This window comes from Mobula hypostoma, chromosome 9 (assembly GCF_963921235.1).
Source record: "Mobula hypostoma chromosome 9, sMobHyp1.1, whole genome shotgun sequence".
Classification (NCBI taxonomy): domain Eukaryota; kingdom Metazoa; phylum Chordata; class Chondrichthyes; order Myliobatiformes; family Myliobatidae; genus Mobula; species Mobula hypostoma.
Genome location: NC_086105.1, coordinates 109,747,828 through 109,774,514, shown reverse-complemented (window position 1 = coordinate 109,774,514; position 26,687 = coordinate 109,747,828). Strand labels below are relative to the sequence as shown.

Below are 26,687 nucleotides of genomic sequence, written 5' to 3'. Positions count from 1 at the left end.
GAAAATTACTCATTCAATATTATAAAATTTGCTTTCTGGAGGCAAGATGTGACTTCTTTGTGGAAATCTGTTTAAAACATTAGATCAGCCTCAGTTTAGGGTTTTCCCACTACTGGACTTTAGAACAGCTTTTGGTGTCAAGTTTATTCTGCAGTGGGTTAGATAATTGAAAATTGGGATCAGTTGTGCTTTCTGTAGTGCACTCAGTTTCAAACTCTGAGACACTGATAAAGCCAAATTGATTCTATTAGTGATCTTCTGCTGTGAATGGCTGATAGTTCAATTTAAAACAGTACATTCATAGCAATGGCCTTGGGTCTATATTTTTGATATGTAAATTGCAAATTTAAACTTCCAGCAATACTAAGGAATTAGTTCGCACATTGCCGTCAAATGGCCACTTTGAATGCATGTATTGTAAAGGTAATGAATTATTTGGTTAGGCTCTCACATATTTCAAAACAAAAATCAGTCAATTGCTTTTAAAACATGCCTCTTGAGGACTATCAAATGTGCTTTAGAGAGAATAGAAAAACATTGCATGATCATCAGCAGAGAAGTCACTGTAGGTTTTATCCTTGCTCACGAGGGATACTATAATCACCATAGGCTGTTCCAGAAATAGTGATGCGTAGGTTAATCTTAGTGCAAGTGTTTACTAACAATGTTCTGTAGTGTAATTCCGAATGGGTGTAAGTTGCATGCTGTGCTTTAAGACTGTATTTAATCTCTTCTAACTTTAAATGGATTTTACTAGAACCACTTCAGTGTAAAATCATGTGGGATAAAGTTTCCAGCAATTTTATCCATTCTCAACCAGTTGTTTTAGAAGTTTTCTTTCTGTTTTGCTTTGATCAAGATCTAAGCTTGTTTAACTTATGTTATTTTTATTTAGAGATACTGCACGGAATACACTTCTCTGGCCCTTCGAGCTACGCCACCTGGCAAAATCTGACCAGCCCGATTTATCCCTAACCCAATCATGGGGCAATTTACAATGACCAACTAACCTACCCAGTTCGTCTTTGGACTGTGGGAGGAAGCCGAAACCCCCGTGGAAAACCCAGACATTCCAACGAGAGGACGTACAGAGACTGCTTACAGAGGATGCTGGGATTGAACTCTGAACTCTAATGCTCTGAGCTGCAGTAGGCTAGCCGTTACGCACAATGGCGCCCATGATAAACTACCTTATTTGTAAAATTACTACATATTTTGTGAAGAACCCTGCTGAGATATGAAATATAATCCAGTGGAATTCACTTCTGTATTTGTGAACTATGCAGTTTCTAACTTCCAGTCTTCGACTGGGACAGTAACCAACACACTGAATGAAGGAAGGAGCTGGAACACAAATGTAACTTAAGTGGAAGAACATCACAATATATCAATTTTCAAAATGTAAGTCTGCATCAGTTAAACATTGCTCTCAATCTAGAAATAATAAAAATACAATTTTTATGAGCTTCCTAAAGTGGAGAAATCCATGATCTGTGTTTGACAGAGAAATCTTGTTTATAAATGAATGTGTTTTCTGAAAGCAAAAAATTAAAACATTCTCTTTTGAGGAATTATCACTTTAGAAACCAAATGATAGAAAATATGTTTTGTTTATAGAAATAAGGATAATTTCTCACTGAATATAGAGTTTAAATGATGACATATTACTTAAAATAATAATTTCTTTATATATAATGGAGAACATTGATTTCAGTTAATTATATCCATCAGAAATAATTACCATATACTGTTTCAGTGTTAAGTGAACTGTACCAAAGTAATGCAATTCCACAAAAATGTAAGTAGTAAGCAGGGTGCAAAACATACATGACTTTAGTTGAAAGAAATTATATTAGTTACTCTTAACTATACATTATGAATACAACATTAAACAATATCAATGTAAAATAACAGCTTAAAGTATGGAATCCAGAAGGAAGAGTCAAAATTTTCAGGATTGCCTCTTTTCGTTAACAAAATGAAACATGGATGGATGAACTTTCCATCTTTAAATGTGTTTCTCAAAATAATTATAGTTTGCTTGTGGCACTTTGTACCAAGTCATGATTTGCGAGGCTCTTATTATGCGATTTACTCAACTTGCTAACGACAAAGCAGCCATTTTTAAATGGTTGCATTTGATATCAGGAAGATGCCTTCTTCACTTCTGATGATGATCCATTTGTGAATACAGAACTTTCGCTCTTATCCGAGTAGTGGAGGTGGAGGTGTAATCTGATTCTTTAACAGGACACAGATTGGCCTTCTATGCATTTTTGCTCCACAGAATGATGTCCAAGCAGGAGATAAGAATCATCAGGAAGAAAAGGTTGACGTTAAATGAAATCACTCTTCTTTAGAACTTCCTGTTGGTTCCATAACAGTGATGCACTCATCACCAGAGTAAATTGGTGTTAGGCTGTAGAGGTGCAGCAATGTCTTGGAAAATAGAACATTATTTTCATTCCCTTTATGGTGATAATATTAAGTTATAACATTTTCAGCACTTTCAAAGACAAACTCATGTATAAAACAAATGACAAGGGGTTAGTTCTTTGTATATTTTTGCTCATTTTCACTGAATTATGGTTTATTCTGTACTTTAGCATAGTTTCATCATATATAGTATGTAGAATTACTTTCTTTCAGCTAGTAAGAGGGAAACCAGTTTAGTAGCTTGCAGGCTACAGGCACAGATAACAAATTTCTCACTACATTGTTCATACATATGCTCGGGAGAGAAATAAGGAAAAAGCCAAAGACGCCAAATTAAATTTGGGTTAACATGCCCAAACTTCATTCAGTTTTTCAGAGCATTCAATAGTATTATTATTCCTTTCATTGACAAACAGACATCAATGGATGGTAACTGACTGTGTGCCAATCAATTCCAAAAAGCTATAATCACATGCACTACATGTTTCATTTTGTACACCAGGTACAAATGTAAGAAATTACAATATTTTTTTCATTTAACGAATAAGTTATTCAGTTAGTTATGGATTTGGGTCAATTTGAATCAGGTGTGATTTTATTTTTCAATCTAAGGTTCTATAAAGATAATTTAGTCAAATTTTGGGCAATATTTTTGTCCACTTCATACTATAGCAAGTGAAGAGATCTTCAAGGGCTACACACAGAATGTTTCCCAAGAATCCAAACCTGAAAAAGTGAATTAATTTTCTTCCTGGCACATTGTGTAAATTTTGTTTATATATTCATTGTTTGCTATATTAAAAGTACTTCTTTCTAGACAAGATAACATTTTTTGAAAATGGTATTGATGCAAGTCACATTTAGGTCTAGAGGATGTAAAACAACAAGACAATCATCTGAACTAAATAGATAGATTAATCCTGAAATAGGCAAAGGGACAGAGTTTTTGAAATTCCAAGCAAACAGTGAACCCAGATCAGATTCATGATATATACTTCTGCAGTTGATCAGGCTAATTTTGTGATTAAGATTCAGTTTGCCTTCATTTTTTTGGGACCAGTATTTAGCTTCAAAATAAGTTTCACTAGCCTTGGACACACAACAGCTGCTAAGAACAGATTCAGAATGGTGCGAAGAAAAGCTTAGCAATAACATTTATTTCTAATTTTGCAGCCACCAATGATTACCCCTAATACTGGGCATTTCTGAGTGCTATGATCTTGCAGTTAATTTTTAATGTCATTCAAGTATGAAAGTAGCACTTATAATTTTTATGACAATTATTTCTTGATTTGCTGTTTGACATTTTTGCATTCTTCTTTTATATTGTTCTGCATAAAAATGATCTGTAAAAGGTTTAGTGAATGCTAGCAAAATTGAGGCAAGTTTACAAGAAACAGAGTGCTCAGAAAAGATTAAAATGAACAAACCCCGTTTCTTTATATGCAATTAATTATCAGTTTTTTTGTGCTTGGTGGACGCATTTTACTCCCATCCAAAGTCATGGCCTGTCATCTGGTAGAACTTCAGATTAAATGGCCTGTAGAACTCTTTAAGCCGAAGAAGCACACCCATATCTATTTTAGGATGAGTCCTTCCCTTCGACTTACCAAGGCAACGAGGCCGGCTGCTGCCTTCAGGTTTCTTCAGGCAAGGAAAGCCCTTGGTCTCATTAAAATAGAAATGCTTATCAGTAATGACTCTCTTAAGTCCCAAAAAATCCTGCACACGGCCCATCTCACCAGCCGGATCACTAACGAGCCGCTCCCCACTCACAAAGAGAATCTTGGAAAGGGGAAAATACTGAAGCCAGTTTTCCAGATGCTTGGCGTAAATGCCAATGCGGATTGCACTCCAGGATGTGTCAATGAGGCCCGTGCTAATGTTTTTAAAGGTCAGCATCTGAAAGCTTGGAACGGCTGGATTCTTGGAGAGGGTTTGAGTGTAATCTGAGATCGCCCTGGTTGCAGGGTTTCTGACCACCACAATCAGTTTAGTATCTTTTGACATGGAGAAGATCCGCTTCGGGGCTTCTTTAGTAACAAAATAACTAGGGGTTTTCTCCATGGTGATCTGCCCTTCCAGTGTCCGAGGCATCAGGTTCCTATGAAACAAAGAAATAAACCTAATTAAAATTAAGTAATTCGGAAAAGCAGTGCAAAATGTCAACTCTTATTTACATCAATAGCTTGTGCTCTGTCAAAAGAACAGAAGATTGGAGATATAACACTAATTTATATTCTTGACAATATGTTCCTTCCCTCAGGCCCTGGACTTCTCCTGCTGCCAGAAAGACTGGCCAGAGTTTTGGGACTCTTCAACTATTTCTGAAGTCTCCATTGTTCAATAGTGAACTCACAACCACAAGTTAGCTATAGATACAGATAAAAGAGCCTAACTTTGTTCATAACTCCAGCTGCATCATTATTCGACAAGCCTTCAAATCCTTAAGTCGTTTCCTGTAAAGGGGGGAAGAAACGAAGTAGCTTTGAGAAGTTCAATTTAACAAACAGACGACAGAGCAAAGCTTGGTAAACGGTGCTCTTTATCCCCCATCATCAAATCTGATCCTTTCACAAATGAGCAAAATGGTTTTATTAAGTGCACACACAGGTATAGATAAGAAGAAAACTGGACTGAGGTCATTGTGGATCTCCAAGATATGGGGGAAAGAGAAAGAGAGAAGGTAACACAGAGAACGTGAGTGAGAGAGAGGGAGAGATCAGTACTTCCATCTTATCGCAGCCAGACGTTGAAGCTGGATATGAATGGAAGCCATGCCCTTTCAAAACCCTGACGTCATCCAATGGAGTATTTGAATTAATTATTCTTGAAACTAAGGAAATGCAGTAACCCATGTTGCCAGAATCTATTGAAATAATCTTTTTCAATTCTATTCATTGAGGGTAATATTGACAAAGGCAGTGCACTCTGCTTCTTCATGTGGTCATTGGGTCAGTGTTCAATGTTGGCGCCATTCTGTGAGGAGTCTCTGTGCTTCCTCCCTGTGGAATGTGGCATCACTAAATAAATAAACAAATATACATACACCCACGAAATTAGGAGTCTTAGTTTAAAGTCTCATCCTGAAGATTTTTTTTATTCCAACACTCTCTCAGCAACTGAGCGAAACTGCCAACCTACAGTAGATTAGGTGCTCAAATCTTGGAGTGGCAGTCAGTGTCGGGTGAGTTGCCACACAGTCAAGACTGGCACTCAAGGAACAAGGAGGCTGGTGTGCTTCTACTCTGCAACAGTTTCCATCACATTCAGCGTCTTTTGTTAGGTGCCCCTGACTGTAAAATGTTATTTCCCAGGAAAACATTTTATGGACATTTCAAGCCAATTAGTTCCCTGCAGGATATTTAGAAACATAGAAAACCTATAGCACAATACTGGCCCTTTGGCTCACAATATTTGTAACATTCTTTTTTGTTTCATTGCTGGGAAGTTGGACTTTGCAGTAATTGATTAATATTGATTAAGGTTCATCTAAGTCTACTATTTTAGTTTTAATTTCTTTGAAAGAGATGTTTGAATGCAGAACTCTTTTTAAAAACCACAAGACATAGGAGCAGAATGAGGCCATTGGGCCCATTGAGTCTGCACTGTCATCCCTTCAGGGCGGATTTATTGTCCCTCCTACTTTCTCCCCAAAACCTTTGATGTCCTGATTAATCAAGAAACTATCAATCTCCACTTTACTTAATGATTGGGCACCACAGCTGCTTGTGGCGACAAATTCCATAGATTCACTACCCTCTGGATAAAGAAATGCTTCCTCATTTCTGTTCTAAATGGCGTCCCTCTATTCAGAGACTATGTCCTCTAGTCCAAGGCTGACCCACTATAGGAAACATCTCCCCCACGCCCACTCTATCCAGGCCTTTCAATAAGTTTCAATGAGATCCCCCACACCTCATTTTTCTAAACTCTAATGAGTAGTGCCTAGAGCCATCAAATGCTCCTCACATGTTAACCTTTTCATTTCTGAATCATTCCTGTGAACCTCTTCTAGACATTCTCCAATGCCAGAACATCTTTTCATAGATAAGGGGCCCAAATCTGCTCATGAAATGCAGTCTTCCATTGTCCTATAAAGCCTCAGCATTACATCCTTGCTCTTATATCTAGTCCTCTTGTATTTTCCTTCCTTACCACTGACTCAACCTGCAAGTTAACCTTTAGGGAATTCTGCACAAGCACTCCCAAGTCATTTTGCAACTCAGATATTTGAATTTTCTCTCCATTTACAAAGTAGTCTATGTCTTTATTTCTTTTACCATAGTGCATGACCACACATTTCCCTACACTATTTTCCATCTGCCACTTCCTTGGCCATTCTCCCAATCTGTCTAAGTCCTTCTTCAGACTCCCTGCTTCTTCAACACTACCAGCCTCTCCACCTATCTTCATATCATTTGCAAAGTTGGCCACAAAGCCATCAATTCTGTCATCAAAGTCATTGACATATCACGTGAAAAAAAGAGGTCCTAACACCGACCCCTGAGGAGCACCACCAGTCACTGGCAGCCAACTAGAAAAAGGGCCCTTTATTCCCACTCTTTGCCTCCTGTCAATCACCCAATCTTCTATCCATGCTGGTATTTTTCCTGCAATACTATGATCTCTTATCTTGTTAAGCAGCCTCATTTGCAGCACCTTGTCAAAGGCTTTCTGAAAATCCAAGTAAACAACACCTACTGACTTTCCTTTGTCTACATTTCCTGTTATTTCCTCAAAGAACTCCAACAGATTTGTCAGGCAAGATCTCCCAAGGAAATAATCCTGACTATTTTATCATGTGTCCTAAAGTACCTTGAAACCTCATCCTTAGCAATGGACTCCAATATCTTCCCAACCATTGAAGTCAGGCTAGCTGGCCTATAATTCCCTTCTTCTGTCTCCTTCCCTTTTTAAAGACTAGAGCGACATTTGCAATTTTCCAGTTTTCTGGAATCATTCCAGAATCTAGTGATTCTTGAAAGATCATTACTAATGCCTCCACAATCTCTTCAGCTACCTTTTTCAGAATTCCGTGTAGTCCAGGTGACTTACTTACCTTCAGACCTTTCAGCTTCCCAAGCACCTTCTCCTTAGTTTCACAACTACACTCACTTCTGCCACCTAACACTCTCTATACTGCTATTGTCTTCCACAGTGAAGACTGACACAAAATAATTAAGTTCGTCCACCATTTCTTTGTCCCCAATTACTATTCCTCTAGTGTCATTTTTTAGCAGTATGACATCCACTCTCACTCTTTTACTCTTCATATATCTGAAAAAAAATTGGTATCCTCTTTTATATTATTGACTAGCTCACTTTGATATTTCATCTTTTCTCTCCTTATGGGTTTTTTTTTGTTACCTTCTATTGGTTTAAAAGCTTCCCAATCCTCTACTTTCCCACTGATTTTTGCTATATTATATGCTCTCTCTTTTCCTTTGATTTCCCTTGTCAGCCATGGTTGCCTCGTCCTCCCTTTAGAATGCTTCATTTTGGGATGTATATATCCTGTACCTTCCAAATTGCCCCAGAAACTCCAGCCATCACTGCTCTGCCATCATTCCAGCTAGTGTACCTTTCCAGTCAATTCTGGCCAGCTCCTCTCTCATGCCTCTGTAGTTCCCTTGATCGCAATGTAATACTGATACATCTGATGTTAGTTTCTCCCTCTCTTCTGATTCTATGTCACCTCTTTCTAAGGATTTGATTTTTTTTTGCCAACAGAGTCATCCAACCTCTTCCACCTACCTGCCTGTCCTTTCAATACAATGTGTATTCTTGGATGTTAAGCTCCTAACTAGGATCTTCTTTCAGCCACAACTCAGTGATGCCCTTAATATTCTACCTGTTAAACTGTTAACTGCATGACAAGATCATCTGTCTTGTTCTGTATTCTGCGTGCATTCAAATACATCTTCGGTCCTGTATTTATCAGCCTTTTCAATTTTGCCCCCATGTAACACCTCAACTCATCCCACTGACTGTAATTTTGCCCTACCATCTATCTGCCTGGCCTTCCTCACAGTGCCTCTACTTGTATACCAACTGGCCCATCCTCAGGCCTATAATTCCGGTTCCCATCTCCCCACTAAATTAGTTTAAACCCTCCCTAAAAGCTCTAGCAAACATGCCCATGAGGATATTGGTCCCCTCTTGGTTTCAGGTGTAACTCATTCCTTTTGTATAGATCATAATTTCACCAGAAGAGATCCCAATGATCCAGAAATCTGAAACCCTGGCTGCTGCATCACTCCATCAGCCACACACTCATCTGCCAAATCATCCTATTCTTACCCTCACTGGCACATGTCACAGGTAGAATGTAATTCAGTTTTGATTTTTACAACTTTAATTGCCCTTTTAAAGTGATATATAAAAGTTAAGGCATTTATTTAAAATACTATAGAGTTGGCCATTTGAAGCTGTGTCTACCACAATAATACAATTACTTAACAACTGACAAGCTGCTGAATCAAAGTAAGTGTACCATCTGTTTCAGTCAGTTGATTCTAAAATCACAGCTAGTATGAAGCAATGCTTAGAGATTCGTGTGTAGACGCAAAGGACTCCAGATATTGGAATCTAGAGCATCAACTGTGAGCTGAGCAGCAACTGTGGTGAGAAAGAAATAGATGATGTTTTGTGTTGAAACTCGGCATCTAGACTTAGACATCTGCATACTATTTTCCTTTTAATAGTGAGGAAAGAGGTCTACAAAACTGGCCCTGGGTTGAAACAATAGCAACTCCCATGTGTACTGCAGGTGTCTAGGGTAGAGTGGCAAGGTTTTGTCTTTTTTTTGTGCATGTATCAGGTAAGCTGAGGGAAGGGGAAATATTCTCTGTGCAGTTCTAACATGACTGAACAAGTACAATGGAGTCTTACGCAGTTCTGAGAGGAAAATGTCTAATTTCTTCGGTGAGGTTTAATCACTGAACCTTTTCTCTTGCAATTGCCATATTACTTAGAGTTTGCAAAACTAAGAATATTCTGCTTCATAAGTGAAAAAACAAATTGATGGATCAGTGCATCACATGGTGCCCTACTCCCACTCGAGTATCAGACCAAATGGCATCACTTTGCATTCACCGTGTTCGCTGGCCCCAGTGGGGAAAACAATGGGACAGCTATAAATGGTTTGTTTGCCCAGGTTGTAGGTAAACAAAAAGCCATGATTTACCCACCTTTTGGACAGTTTTTATGGATATTAGGTGGAAAATGGATTGTGCAGTTGTGATATTTAATATAGATAATGAGCTAATATTCTATATCCACAAAATGCCTTAAGAAACAGCCATTTTACTGAAGCACCATAATACTGCAGTCTCTACAGAAATAACATATATGCTGAATTTACCATAAAAAAGATGTGAATCCTTCAATAATTCTATGAGGGAATTGAACCAAATCTGCAGTTGTCCCACTTCAGCTCCATTCATACAATAGAATGAACATTAGCCTCAAATCCACCAATCCAATCTTGCTCTTTGTTGCTTCCTCTTTGTTCTTAATTGACCTTACAACAATGAAATTCAATTATTACTTTTAAATTATCCATTTCTACCAGTGATGCATATTTTCAGACCGAGTACCACTGTATTATTTTCCAATCAGAGTAATCAATCTTCAAGGGCTCATCACTTTCCTTCCATAAGCACAAAAAGATTATCAGCATTGTACCAATGTTCATCGCAGGAAGTAACTGCTTCCCTTCGTTCTGATTTCAGTGCAAAGTGGTCTGATCTACGTAATTTTTGCTCTGAGGGGATAGAACCCACATGGGAATGAAACCTGTGAGGTGACTTCATTCTTGGTGTTGTATGTGAAGATGTGATAATAGGATTGCACCATACTTAATTTTCATTGAAAACTAACCCCTTCTCAAACACTTATAGATCCTAATTAAATTATAGTGAGAAAGCATGGGAAAAACAAGGGAAGTCATCATGGTTATTGAGCAATACATGATTCTGTGAGCCACTCAGCACATATTTCAGTCAGAAAATCATTAAATGGAAACATTCACTCATAGTTCATTTTTCTTCTGCAATATCAACTCTGTGCCTTCAATCCATCTCATGTTTACTGTTCCATCATATCCTCCCCACAACACTGCCTCCCCCCATCCACAACCCCTTACACATGACCTTAATGCTTCACGATTCTTTGCTTTGTATTTCCTACTGTGATTTGGGTTGATCAGCCACAGACTTATCACAATCAGTTACATATGTGCCAACATCAGATGTAGGAAGAATGTGAATTGTGAAGAACCTTGCAGGGAAATTTCATTTGCCTGCATTCATAAATCCTTCCTACTGTCATCGCACTGGTCCATAAAATAAGAGGTTAATGGACAACATCAGCTCCCAGAGGCTTTCCATATTCTGTTTTGTTTACTATACTTACAGTAGATCATGTACAAAAACATTTTCATCTATTGCTTCCAATCACAGTAATTTCACGTGAGGTAAATTAGAAAAAGCTAGCAAATAATTTTAAGTAACAACTTCCCTGAGTTGGTTAATGCCTTTCTTCTACTGGGAAATACATATATTTCTGCATTTTCAAAAAGGTATTATTAATAATCTGCATTTGAGAAGAACTCTTATTTCACTTTAAGGTACCAAACGTCTTTGATTCTTATATCCCTTTATATCTTTTCAGTTCTCTCAAATTATTGCATACCATGCTCCTCACATGCTCACATACTCAGCACCTTATGCACTTGGGCAAATAGCTTTGCACTTTCCCACTTCTCAGCTTCAGTCTCTTTCCCTGCTTGCACAATTTACACTAATTCTAAATACATATTGTCAGAGGTCAGTTGGGCAGAGGGGTACAAAGATCCAGAGAAGTTGGAGGATTGGACGCAGATAACAAATTGATGGTTGAAGCTTAGGGATAGGAAGATCTGGTTGAAGCTGAAAGATGGGAAGATCTAAAGGAAGTTTAGATGCTGAGGTCTGGGGGTAGTGGTGGCATTGGGGCAAAAGTTTCCTTCAGAAGATCAGTGGAGACAGGATGGAGGGTATCAGAAGGATTGACTGTATAGTTGATAACTGAGGTGAATCAAGATGGCAAACTGTATTCAGTAAGAGAATGTTAAGACATTTATTTTTTTGCTCCAGTAAACTTTACTTTACTTAATAGTTACCAAACAATTGATACTAGAACATACAATCATCACAGTGATATTTGATTCTGTGCTTCCCACTCCCTGGATTACAAATCGATAGTAAATATTAAAAATTTAAATTATAAATCATAAATAGAAAATAGAAAAATGGAAAGTAAGGTAGTGCAAAAAAACCGAGAGGCAGGTCCGGATATTTGGAGGATACGGCCCAGATCCGGGTCAGGATCCGTTCAGCAGTCTTATCACAGTTGGAAAGAAGCTGTTCCCAAATCTGGCCATATGAGTCTTCAAGCTCCTGAGCCTTCTCCCAGAGGGAAGAGGGATGAAAAGTGTGTTGGCTGGGTGGGTTGTGTCCTTGATTATCCTGGCAGCACTGCTCCAACAGCATGTGGTGTAAAGTGAGTCCAAGGACGGAAGATTGGTTTGTGTGATGTGCTGCGCCATGTTCACGACCTTCTGCAGCTTCTTCTGGTCTTGGACAGGACAACTTCCATACCAGATTGTGATGCACCCTAGAAGAATGCTTTCTGCTGTGCATCTATAAAAATTAGTTAGGGTTTTCGGGAAAGGCCAAATTTCTTTAGTTTTCTCAGGAAGTAAAGGCACTGGTGGGCCTTCTTAGCAGTGGACTCTGATTGGTTGGACCAAGTCAGGTCATTTGTGATATTGACCCCGAGGAACTTAAAGCTTTTGACCTGTTCCACTTGTGCACCACCAACGTAAATTGGGTCGTGCGGTCCGCTACTCCTTCTGAAGTCAACAACCAATTCCTTCGTCTTGCTGATGTTGAGGGATAGGTTATTGTTACACCTCTCTTTATCTGACTAATCACCTGAGCAATAGAATCTCTCTCAACAGCAGTGAAATTCAACATGGTAGTTAAATTTGATAGAATGTTGCACTGTCAGCTGGTCTTCCATCAGCAGACTACCATTGCCTCCTGTCTTGAGTCACCCATTATTAAAATCTTTGCTAGGAATAACCTCATGTCAATACAGTTTCCACTCATGTCACGTTATCACTTATATTTCCTGGTTTAGTTTTGTTATTGAGAGCAGTCCAGCCCGTGACTTGAGACCTAATGTCAACCAAGGACACTGTCTTGGAAGAATAACCTAACTCATCCTTGATTGCTAGAGGAAATAGAAGGAGTAGGCTATTACCTTTCTGTGATCCAGTGAGATCATTGGTTATCTGTTACTTTGGTGCTACTTTCTGGCATCAACCAATTTCCCTTAATAAGGGCCCATATGGAATCTAGGAGCCTACTGTGGGGAAACAAGTCTTTGTTCTTCCACTCCCATTCTGAAATGTCTCTCCATGGCCTCCTCCACAGTTGTGGTGATGCCACACGCAGGTTGGAGGAACAATACCGTATATTCCATCTGCGTAGCCTCCAACCTGATGGCATGAACATCAATTTCTTGAACTTCCAGTAATGGCCCATCTACTTCACCATTCTCCATCCCCTTTTCCCTCACTCACCTTATCTCCTTGCTCACCCATCACCTCCCTCCGGTGCTCTTTCCCCCCTTTTCTTTCTTCCATGGCCTTCTGTCCTCTTCGATCAGACTCCCCCTTCTCCAGCCCTATATCTCTTTCACCAATCAACTTCCCAGCTCTTTACTTCATCCCTCCCCCTTAGGGTTTCACCCATCACCTTGTATTTTTCTCTCCCCTCCCCCCATCTTTTAAATTTCCTCCTCAGCATTTTTCCCCCAGTCCTGCCAAAAATGCTCGGCCTGAAACGTCGACTGTCCTCTTTTCCATAGATGCTGCCTGGCCTGCTGAGTTCCTCCAGAATTTTGTGTGTGTTGCTTTGTTCTTCCACACTGTGGGGTGGCGTGCCAATCCCCAGCACTAGGTGTCGTACTACTTCCCTTCCTCAGTCTAGTACAGTTGTTCTGCTGAGAAGTCCATGTTCATCCACTGATTCCACCTGTGCCTTTCCAAGGAATTTCTGCTTTTAGAACCTCGTTGTTTCCTTCTTCTGTCACTGTCGAATCACCCTCAACAACAGCAGCTACATGTTATGGAAAACCAGGTGAGCACGAAGGAGAAGACCCGTGCAGAGCATAAACACTTGCCCAGATGAGTCAAAAACCCGTACATTCTTTATACACTGATGTAAACACTATTTACTTTGACAAGGAGAGGAACTAACTTCTGTTAGGATCATTCCTTTATGGGATAATGCGGAGGCAAACCACTTATTAAAGCAGCTTCTGTCTGTGCAGTGTCTTTTGACCAACTACAACTGTTAAGTCATTTCATTGTCACTCTTTCATGCTCAATTGCAATGTGCAGACTCTTGCAAGATTGAAACTAGAGAGAATACTCATAGCTAAAGAAAAACTCTACAAAAATCCTAATAGCCTGGTTCAGATCAGTAACCGCCACCTGTGGAAGCTCTACTTCAATCCCAGTTTTTAATTATGTTCTTTCATAATATTCTCTTGGCTACAACAACTATATAACTGGTGGTTGAACACACGGTTTGTGACTCACACCTGTAACAAAACAAATGGTCCAGCAGGAAGCAGCAAACCTGCCCTCCTGAAAGATGCTGAGATTATGGACTACCCTGTAGCAGGACCTTCAAAACACAGTAGAGATAACACCAACACTGTGGCTGTAAAATACATTAACAATGTAATAATCGAACTATTATCAACACAATATCCTGTTTCTGGCTATCATCCCTAATGTTGTGGATATGTAGGCTCTAAAGGAAAAGAGATACTTTATTCTGAATTTTTGCACGGCAAAGTGTTATCAGAAGAACAGAGGAAAAGATTCTGGAAATCTCTTTGGTAAAAGTATAGGAACTCCACTGAATTATTGGTATATCAAGAATCATGCAAATCACCTTGCTGTGACCATTTGTAATTTTATGGAAGGGATCCAATTTGGGACTGGCAGTTTATGTTTAGCACATAAACAAAGACTTAAAGGGAAAAGAACAGGGAGGCTAAGTGTAGAATAACTTTTAAAAGTTTGATGAAAAAGACAGACAAGGTGTATAGTACAAAGAACATAGGACCAACTATCCAAATTCATAGTGCACCAGAGGGGCTTTTTAATTACAAAGCTATAAAAGTTTATTTGCACAACAAATACACAAAGTACAAACATTAAGTATTTACAAGACGGTGAATAAATTCAAATTGAAATATAATTACTATGGTCTATAAAACAGTTCATTCCCTGGGGGGACCACCGCTCACGGAAATCCCCCACTGTACCCATTGTGACCACATGCTCCCTCTCCAAGGACAGCCGGGCACGAACATATCCTCGGAAGAGGGGCAGGCAGTTGGCCCTGGCACAAGCCTCGACACTCCACCACCTAGACCCGCGAATGGCCAACGTGGCCAGGCCCGGGAGCAGGCCCACCAGCAGATCCTCCTCATGAACCTTCCAGACTGAGTGCCCGTGTATAAGCAGCGCAACCTGAACTTTGAGACACTCAAACAGGGGCAACTCAGGGACTTTGCACACTGTGAACAACTTCACAGACTGTCACAGCTGCATTGGAATTATTTTCCTATTATTTCCAGTCGATTTAGAATATGAAGTAAAGTAATAATGATATGAATTATATTACTATATGCACCCATTCGTTCATTATCTGTCATATGATGTAGGCGACCATGTTCTTGGAAAATTTTTCTGCAGAAATGGTTTGCCATTGCCTTCTTCTTGGCGGTGTCCTGACAAGGTGGGTGACCTCAGCCAATATCAATGCTCTTCATTTATAGTCTTTACACCTCTGACTGTGTGGCGAAGTACAGCTCCAACATCATATACAAATTTACTGATGACACCACTGTTGTGGGCTGTATCAAAGGTGGTGATGAATCAGCAAACGGGAGGGAGAATGGAAATTTGGCTGAGTGGTGTAGTAACAACAACCTCTCACTCAGTGTCAACAAGACCAAGGAACCGATTGTAGCCTTCGGTACAGGGAAACCAGAGATCCATGAAGCAGAAATCATCGGAGGATCAGAGGTGGAGAGGGTCAGTAACTTTAAATTCCTGGGGGTCACTATCTCAGAGGACCTGTTCTCGACCCATCATGTGAGTATAATTGTGAAGAAAGCATGACAGCATCTCTACTTCCTCAGGAGCCTGTGGAGATTTTGCAAGTCATTAAAACCTTGGCAAACTTTTATAGAGGTTAATGGAAAGTGTGGTGGCAAGTGTGCTGACTGGCTGCATTATGGCCTGGTATGGGAACACCAATGCCTCTTCAGCGGAAAATCCTACAAAAGGTAGTGGATTCAGCCCACTACAACACAGTACAAAAGCTCCCAACCATTGAGCACATCTACAGGAAACGTTGCCGGAGAAAAGCAGCATCCATCATCAAAGATCCTCACCACTCAGGTCATGCTGCTGCCATCAGGTAGAAAGTACAAATGTCTCAGGACTTGCGCCACCAGGTTCGAGAACAGTTACTATCCTTCAACCATCAGGCTCTTGAACAAAAGAGGATAACTACACTCATTCTACTTCTGGTGTTCTTACAACCGATGGTCTCACTTTAAGGAGTCTTTATCTTGATATTTCATGTTTGTTATTTATTGCTATTTATTTATATTTGCTTTGCACTGTTTGTTGTTCATTGATCCTTTTTACAGTTGCTGTTCCACAGATTTGCTAAATATGCCTGGAGAAAAAGATTCTTAGGCTTGTATGTGGTGGAATGTATGTACTCCAATAATAAAATTACTTTGAACTTTTGAACTTGAACTTTGCCTGACATTAGTGGTCACATCAACAGGACTTGTCAGTATGTGCCAGGTGTTCTTACAACCGTCCACCACCTGCTCCCATGGCGTCATGTGACCATTATCAAGGGGCTAAGCAGATGCTACACCTTGCCCCAGGGTGACCTACAGGCTAGCAGATGGAAGGAGCATCTTACACCTCCTTTGGTAGAGACATATCTCCACCTCACCACCCTGTTCTTGCACTAGGACTGTGAAAATTTCTACTGCTTTTCAAGTTTGGAGGAAATGGCTGGATGACTCTCCACAGGTTCCCTGTTCACAGGGGGAGCCTTTGCAACTCCTGTTGCCCAATTTATTCCACAGTACTTGTCCAACCCCACCAGAATCCCTGGAAAATGATTCTGAACGTTACATGGTCACTCCAACATGGTTCTCACTCACACCTTATTTCAGATGGAGATCCGTACTGGGTAGGCTATAACAATCGCTCCTTCTGCTCCTGTTTGTTCTCCCCACCATGTAACTGGTGTCCATAGAGCACCCGGTGGAGCAAAAGTAGCCCAATGATGTCTTCTTGAAAGTCCTTTGTGCTGGCCACAGAGGTGACATTGCACTTGAGAATAAATGCATCTCAAATCAGGTAATCCTAAGCTTGCAGAAAAGAACAGCGTTCCGTGACTCAGCATCTCACGTCTTTATGTGATCTGTGGCTCCAAATAACAACTGAAATTAGTGACCATTAATAGACTGTGCGCTGATTAAGATAAATTTGGTCTGACAGATTCCAAATGGGAAACTGGCTTGCAAGATTTTGTTTTTGCACACTGAGCCCAAGGCAATTTACAAATGATGATACAGTGTACAGTGTACAGAATCCCTATCTAATTGTAAACTATCCTGACTTGGAAATATTTCACGGTTTCTCCATCATCATTGGGACTATATTCATCTACCATGCAATACTGTGAGAGCACATTCACCAGACACTGCAGTGAACCAGGCGGAATAAAGAAGAGGCATCATTTTCCCATTCAGTGCAGTGTAATAACAATAAATATATCAAGGACTAATATTTGCAAGTCAGGGATCTTTTGAGATTTCAGCAGTCACATTTTATTGCTATCAATTGGATGCTTCATCAAATTATATTAAGGAAGATAGGATGCATCACACCAAATTGGAAAACCAATTACACTCACACAGTTGGGAGTGGCAGTGAGTTATTGCAAATCTCAGAGTATATAAGTGAACCACACAACTCATTCTTAAAGAAGCCCATCAAATTCAAATACTTTAGTCATTGCTAATCTGGACTTTCTCATCATCTTAGCTTTTTGCTATTGAAATAAATTATATCAAGACTACAAATGTGGAAGAAAGGGTTTACCTGGACCACCTTCATGGTAACACAGGGCATCTTTTGATTTTGAAACAAGACATTGAAAGCTATTTGCACTTTGCAAAAGATGAAATTTAACGATCTGTGATCATATCACTCATTCCACCTCAGGCAAAATTGAGCCCTTAAAATTGGTTTGCGCACTAATGACTGTTTTGCACAGTAGCCAGCAATGCATGGGCTTTGTGTGCACGCTGAGCTTACTTCCTTCAGCTACACTTTCTCTTCACCTGGATTTCATTCTGATATCCTGGCATAGGAAATACAGTTATCTTCCTATTAACCACTGGAATTGTAATATAAAACTAGACAGTTGGAAAGATCTTCAACTGAAAGGGCCAATATTTACATGAACAAATAACTTTGCATCATTTTCCCCCTCATCTTTATAACCTGGTTAAGTATAAGACTATACTAGTTCCACTGATTTATTGCATTAAGTAATTTCTTCCCATCCCACTTCCTGCACTCCCACCCTTCAACTTCTAGTAGCACTGAATGTAGTTTCAAGTATTCTCTAATGCTTCATCGACATTCCTTCACATACAGGCCTAAGTATGGAATCCTGGCAAGTACTTGAAAGGCTCTGTGACTGAATCTGATTCTGCTTTGCTAACCCTGACATTTACATATGCACTCAGCAGCCACCTCATTAGGTTCAACTGTTTGTTCATGTAAATATGTAGTCAGCCAATCACGTGGCAGGAACTCAATGGATAAGAGCATGCAGACATGGTCACGAGGTTCAGTTGTTGTTCAGACTAAACATCAGAAAAGGGAAGAAATGTGACCTAAGTGACTTTGTCTGTGGAATGATTGTTGCTGCCAGACTGGATGGTTTGAATAACTGCTTATCTTCTGGGATTTCCACATACAATAGTCCCTAGAGTTTACAGAGAATGGTGCAAAAACAAAAAAAAACTAAACTAGTGAGTGGCAGTTCTGTGGGTGAAAATGCCTTGTTAATGAGAGAGGTCAGAGAGAATGGTCAGACTTGTTCAAGATGACAGGAAGGTGTCAGGAGCTCAAATAATCCTGTATTACAACAGTGGTGTGCAGAAGAGCACCTCTGAATGCACAACGCATCAAACCTTGAAGTGGATGGGCTACAGCAGCAGAAAAACGCGAGTATTCACTCGGTGGCCCCTTTATTAGGTACAGGAGGTAGCTGATAAAATGACCACTGAACGTACAGCTTTTCAGCAGTGCTAATGAGAAAGGAAAGAATAGGAAAAGTTCTGAGATGAATCATAACTCCAAAGATGATACTTGGACTGAGGTTAGTAAATGTAGCACAACACAGCAAGCGTATCATGGATTCCCTTAGTGAAAATGATTTATTGCAATACTGAGTTATGCAATATATCCACAATCTGCTTGTGAAACCCTGAATGTATCCCTACTGATTTTTTAAAGATTTTCTCCTGTCTAAATCACCTATACTCCCCCTTTATGTGGCCCATACATACAATGAAGCAATTTATAATCACACATGGGCGCTCTGAAATTCTGTCTAGCTCAATGAGTATGCTTAAATCATGACTAAATTTTCAGAAGTGGCAGACAAAATATTTTTCCAGTATCATTTGAAGCACTTTAAAAAAACAATTTTATACCTACTGATTCCTTTACAGAACCTTATAACATCAACATATCACATTAAAATTTGAAATGTACTGCTAATTTGGTATGAGAACCCACACCTTGTTTGGGCTCCACTTGGCTATAGTAGTACCACCTATTTTATACCCTGATGTATTTCAAAGCAATTTGCAAAGCATATCTAAGGACTTGGCAGATATGTGGAGCTGGCTTGACTGGATCTTTAGCAACAACAGGTTTTATTTATGTCGGCCTTTAATGTAACAACACGGCCCAGCACACTCCAGTGACAAGTTATCCAACAGAATTTCACACCTATCCACATACAAAGCTGTTTAGAAAAGTGCCACAGGTGGGTTATTTTAAAGCTGGGAAAAATGTACGGTTAGAGAAGGAAATCTGGAGTGTAGTATTCTATTTACATCCTGAAAGAAATTTTTGCCCAAAACCACTAAATTTTCCATTAACAGAACTGTATTCTAATAGAAGTACAAGACATCAGCTGTAGATTCTACATCCATGCTTAATACAAAATGAAAACCAGCATATTGCCACTTTGAAAAGAAATTGAGCTGTATAACGTTGCTTTTTTTGGAAGGTGGTTATGTTGGTTCCTAAATCAAATGAGCACTAAAGATTCCATTAGGCACTTACTTTGAGAATCTACACTCACAGGAGTACTAGTAAATAAGAGAGAAGAGATAGGTCCAATGAAACTTAATGGGCTGAATGGCCCCTCCTGTGTTGTTTTATACAAGTATTTGTGATGGAATCAAATTATTGATTATACTGATTATTTCCCCTCTGACTCCCTCTAAAAAGTACCATTAAGCTGGGCGCCAATCGCCGTAAAACAAGAAAAAGAAGGAGACTCCCTCTAATTTGTTAGATAACTGCCACAATTGACATTCTCCATTGTATGAACGGTGGAGACTCTGAGGAAAAGGTGGAACCGGTGCCAGATAAGGAAAGGGAAAAGTACGAAACAAATGAATTGGTCACAGTGAAAAATAATTTCCATTGCAGTAAGCATGATGCATGCAGGGAATAGGCCTATTTCCTTGCTGATGCACTACATTTATAATGTGTACTCATTCCCATTTGGTGCATGTAATTCAAAGCAGTTTCCTGTGTGCAAACTGAAAATAAAACAATGGACATTGAATTATGTACACAACCACATTAGTTAATGTGAACTTTTTATAAGCTATCTTTTGGTTTCTGTTTCTTGAATTCTATGATTGATATGTCCCACAAGCAGAAGACGGATTCAAAGTTTTAATCCAAATATGAACCAAAGTAATACTACCAGAGCAGGATTGAATGCTTTGAAGCTGATCTTTGGCTGGGCATTAGAGCACAACACAATGAGGAAATGGAATGGACGACCAATCAGAGAATTGAATGTGATATGCTTTGTTTCAATTGAGGGAATAACCAATCAAGGAACTGCTCTGGAAACTATTCCTCAAGAGAGGAAATTGGTTCTGATGTGATACATTTTGCAGTGGATTACCATAGATAACAATCTGAACATTGCTTATGTTTGCAACATATTCGCAATTAAGAGTTGAATTAACAGTTGAGAGTTAACTCTTAAGAGTTTAGAGTTTTGAATATATCTTCTGTGCATCACAATTTAATTAATTAATTTCCTATACATCCTAAGCTATAACAGAGCAACAGACCTACCTAGAATAATAATCAACATTGCAGCTCAATTGCCTGGATGTAGTGGAGAATTTCAAAGGCTCAATCAGCTCCATCTCTAGACATGGTGGTATTGTTGACAGAAGCATCTCAATCAAGATAACTTTCAGAAAGAATGAAGAGGGGCACTAGACAAAGTGGCATTGTTCTGATGGTGTAAAGGTGTGATTTCCCACAAACTGAAAACAATGTCACAAAGACATAATCATAAAGAATTATCCAAATTATTTCTACCAAAACAAGGAATAATTGTTTGGTTATCATTTAGATCTGGGTGACTATAAGCACAAAGCTTTAAAAAAGTGGGCCAATCATGTTAATGGATGGTTTACGAATCATATGGGATTCTGATTTCATAAATAAAAGTACACTATTGCAGCACAGAAATACGGAGATCATATTCAATCTTAATAAAACCATGATAAGGCCACAACTGAATTGTTGCATCCAATTCTGGTCACTATGTTCAGGAAGGATGCATGGGTCCTTGGGAGTGTGTAGGGGAAAAAAAAACACCCATAACAGGATGAGAGACATAGCAACAAAAGTAATGAAGGGTGGATTTGATAGAAATGTACGAGGTCATATCTGGTTGAGATAGTGTAAACATGGAATTTTTATTCTTATCAGTGAACAAAAATATTTAAGTGACAGACCAAGAAAAAAATGTGCGGAAAACATTTTTCTTTGGAGAAAGTGTTATGATTTGGAACTTATCACTTGTGAGGTCAGAGTTAATTGAGTCCTTCAAAGGACACCTGGATAGGCAGTCAAGACAAAAAAAAACATGCATGATTATGGGGAAAGAGTGGGGGAAATTAGACTTAGTGGTTGCTCTGCTAAGTGCCAATGTGTACTTTATTGGGCCCATTCACCTCTTCTTGTGTCATAATAACTTTATGGCTAGGGGAAACTATTCAGCATGCATATTTGAATTCAAAACACAAGCAGTGCTTGTGGAAAGAGAAACCAGTCAACAATTCAGGTCCTTCCTCAGAATTAGGGGAAGAGTAGAAGGCTTACAGTTTTTACAACAGAGATGGGGGAAGAGCTGAGATGTAAGCAAAAAGACTACTGTATATGCAGATAGGTTTAGACAGATCTAACCCTCTATGATTATCCTGGGATCTCCAGGGACTAAAGAGTCAATTTTCTTGGAGTCCTAGAAATACAATATCCATTCACAGAACTTCCAAATTACCTTCCCTGGTGAAATAAGTCAGTATAAGGCATGTATTGAAACACTTGCATTAGTTTAATGTTCTAAAGTAGGCACACTGAGTTACACAGCAGGGAATCTAGCTCTTTTGTCCAACACATCATGACAATCAAGATGCTTCACTGAGTCGACCCCATTTGCATGACTTGGCTTATATCCCTCTAAGTATTACCTGTCCATAAACCTGCCCAAATGACTTTTAAATGTTGTAATTTTATCTGTCACTACCACTTCTACTGGCAGCTTGTTCCATATACCAGCCACCCTCTGTGTGAAAACACTGCCCCTCAGGTCCACTTTCAATCCTTCCCCTCTGAAGTGTAATACCTCTATAGTGTAATTCTATCCTTTCAATAGCATGGCAACAAGAATTGCACAGGATACTGTGTAGTTTCACCAGCATCTTGTACAGATGTAACATAACATACCATCTCTTGTATTCAGTGCCCTGACCAATGAAGGCAGTCATTCCATACGCCTTCTTCATTGCTGAGGCTAACCATGTTACCATTTTTAGAGTACTATGTACCCCTTATGTCTCTACTAAAGGAGATGTAAGGCATTCCTTCCCTCTGTTAGCCTGCAGGTCACCCTTGGGCAAGGTGTAGCACCTGCTTAGCTCCCCCGTTCAGGGTCACATGAATTCATAGGAGTAGATGGTGGATGGTCGTATGAGCAGCTGGTGTATTTCACAAGTCCTGGTTAAGCGTCCACTGATGCAAAGGGGACAATCGGTGAGGTGTATTGATAATGGCTGGGGTCACCTGTCTTGTAAAGACATTGCTCAGAAGAAGGCAATGGCAAACCACTTCTGTAGAAAAACTTGCCAAGAACAATTATGGTCATGAGACCATGATTGCCCTCGTCATACGACATGGCTCATAATGATGATGATGATGTACCCCTAGGGTTCTTTGTTCTAAATACTCACCTGAGATTTGCCATTCCATGTCCACAATATTCTGCTCTGGTTCAACTTGCCAAAATGAGTAACCTCACACTTGCTTGAGTTAATTTTCATGTCTGGTGGTTCTTGCCCACTTACCTAATTGATCTGGATCCTACTGCAATCCCTGACAGCCCTCTTCACTGTCCACTACACCATCAATTCTGGTATCATCTGCAAACTCAGTAAACATGTCAACTACAGTCTCATCCAAATTTTTAATATATATGACAAATAAGTGGGCACAAATCAAGCAGAACCTGGGTGGAAAGCTGGTTTTGAGATAAAAACTATCCTGTTCCCAATGGCTGAACACAATTTAGTGCATTTCACCCAGGTTCTTAATGGGTAGCACAAAACAGTGTGCCATTCCACACCAATACACAATAAATTAGCAATCTGATTTAAGGCTGCCAGCATGGGTGATGCAAATATCCTGTTGATGTAAATGGGATGAGTGTTTTCTGACCTTGGGTTGTGTCGATTGTTGACATAGACCAGATGGAGTGTTACTTTGTTTTCAATTCACAGTATAAACTACTTCCTTCTGCCTCAAAAGTCAGAATATGTTATTTCCCAACACTCAAGTCTTGATAAAACACAAAATTCAAGTAAAACAAATAGAATGGACAATGGAAATAATTACTAATTTGGAAAGGGTTTAAAATGTTTGGCTCCAATAGGTTTTCTGAGTTTATATTTTGTAAACATTAACTGATCAGATGGTGATCAATTCAGAGGTAAAGACTGGAGCAGCTTTTGTAGGTGATAGCATTCAGTACTGTGTGTGATTTGTGTCTGCATGTTCCACTTCACCAATGCCAACAGCGTTGTCTGGTTGTGCTTATGTAGCCGACCACTGGGGTCACCATTTAATGACAGATCATGCTGGGCGATCACAGCTTGTCTCTGTCACCATTGGTGGCAGCTCTTCACTGCTACTGGGATTTAATCCTTAAAAGGTTGTACAGCACAATCACAATCAGAGAACTTAGCACAGCTATTGCTGCACACACATTATTTCTCTGTAAATATAAATCAGTGGCACTACCATCCTGAGGGCTAAAACTTAAAAAGGCTAACAGTATTTCTACACATTTCAAAACCAAGTTTCTAATTATTTTGGCTTACTTTGTGATGATGTAGACAGAGAGTATTTTCATTTATTGACCAAAGAAATCACTAAATGCTGAAAAGAAATTGTCATTGTTTGCTGAGTGACACTTGTCCAAATATGGGTTAATTATGCTGTGTAGGAAAAAGGACAAAAAGATGTTTCAGAGCTTTTAATTGCATCCGTGCTTAAAAAGTAGATATACAGTGAATTTCAGTTAATTGGGCCATTGGTTAACTGGGGCAGCTGTTTATTTGGGACAACTCTTAAAAAAACTAAATTGGTAAAATAGCCGGGATTTCCTTTACATATTTAGGATACTATGCTGCTTAATTGGGCAGGACACTGTTGATGAACAATTTTGAGCAAGCATTAGTCATCTGCAAACACGAGGAATTCTGCAGATGCCGGAATTTCAAGCAACACACATCAAAGTTGCTGGTGAACGCAGCAGGCCAGGCAGCATCTGTAGGAAGAGGCACAGTCGATGTTTCGGGCCGAGACCTGACGAAGGGTCTTGGCTCAAAACGTCGATTGTGCCTCTTCCTACAGATGCTGCCTAGCCTGCTGCGTTCAGCAGCAACTTTGATATGTGTTGCTATTAGTCATGTGCATGTGTATGACACCACACTGTGCTTACAGCAATCATCTTTTAAATACCATCAGTTGTGCGTAATTGTGCTCAAAAAGCAGTCATTTTTGTCACTGACAGCTCATGAGAAATAAGTGGTAAAACAATGCAGAACCGTTTTGCTCACTGTGGTTTCAAGCATTCAGGCTTTAAGATGCCAGAATCAGGCGGGAGTGAAATTAAAACAATTTCACTACTTCAGTAAGTTAGGAACAACGAGGAATTTGAAGGTGTTGACTATCATCTTGAATGTTATAATGAAAATGAAGGCTTGCAGGATCTAATCATCTGTTGTATGAAGGCAGTCCATTATCGGCACTAGGTGTCAGGTTGATTTTGTTCCTTGACAGTCAATCAAAAAAACACAGTAGATTAATTCTTCCAATGATAAATATTATATACTAAAATACAGATTTATAGTATTGTAGAGGTATTGGTAGTGTTCTAATTTGTCCTGTATTTATTCTAAGTAGATAATTTGTTACTCAGTTAAAGGGTAGTTTGTCTTTTTTTGTACATTTTAACTATTTCTATGAAACTTCAGCTAAATGGGCCAAAATGTACTGGTCCGGATCCACCGTACATTGACTTTTTACTTTTACCAATCATAAGAACTGGAATTTAGTCACCTGACGTAAATTTAGCATTCACCTGACGTAAGATACAAAATATTCATAATGAGAGAAGGTCCCTTAATCCATTACACATTCTGAATAGATCTATCCAAACTCCAAAGGGAATGACAGACAAAAACCCTAATCGAAGAATGCAGTTGAGCAGAACTATCAATCCTACAAAATTCTCTGTGTTTTTGTCTCAGGAACATTGCAGTTACATCCAATTGTTCAAGCATTTCTCTTATCACATTAGACTTCATTCTTAGAGATATTCATAAAATGATAGAAAATTCAAGCACAGGAGGATAATCCTATCCATGCCAGACAGGAAAAACAGCTGCATGGCCAAATTCCACCTTTCAGCACTGGGTTCCCATCCCCACAGGTCGCGTTCCTTCAAGTGCACATGCAAGTACCCTTTCTGCCACACAACCGTTCAGCCAGAAATGGACCCTCCACCACCACTCCCTCAATTGACCCACCGCCCTCTGGGTGAAAGTGTTTTTCTTCATCTTCCTGCCAATCCTTTAATCAATTATTTAAATCTATTCATCTCTTTTTATGCTGAAGGACCCCTCGTACCTTTAGATGTTTGTTCCATTTACTTTCAGACTTCATACTGTTCCAAAGAAAACACTCTATCTTATCCTATCCTATTGTTTATTTATTGAGATACAGCGTGGAATAGACCCTTCCAGCCCTCTCAGCCACATCACCCCGCTATCCTCTAACTTAATTCTAGCCTAATCATGGGACAAATTACACTGACCAATTAACCTACCAACTGCTACGTCTATGGACTGTGGGGGGAAACCGGAGCACCCGGAGGAAATCCATGCAATCACGTGGAGAATATACAAACTCCTTACAGGCAGCGGCGGGCATTGTACCCGGGTCACCGGTACTTTAAAACATTGTGCTGACCATTACGCTACCGTGCCATCCAATGCTCCAGTCCAGGAAACATTGATAATCTCCTTTGAACCGCACCTGTCCAACCAGAGCATTCCCCAATATAATGACCAGAACTCTATGCAGGAATTAAGCTGTGGTTTAACTAGTGTTCTGCATAGCTCCACCATAACCGCAAATAGTAAAGGAAACTTTTCTGTATTCTTTTAACCATTTT

The 26,687-nt window shown here is 39.5% G+C and overlaps 1 protein-coding gene across 1 annotated transcript in view; it reads right to left on the bottom strand.

The window, feature by feature from the left end:
• Positions 1 to 1,643: 1,643 nt before the first annotated feature.
• Positions 1,644 to 26,687, bottom strand: part of LOC134351940 (heparan sulfate glucosamine 3-O-sulfotransferase 3B1-like) — a 207,988-nt gene continuing 182,944 nt past the window's right edge. The window contains exon 2 of the mRNA XM_063058878.1: positions 1,644 to 4,540. Within this exon, the coding sequence (XP_062914948.1) occupies positions 3,922 to 4,540 (619 nt within the window). The 3' untranslated portion in view covers positions 1,644 to 3,921. The remainder of the gene's footprint in view (positions 4,541 to 26,687) is intronic.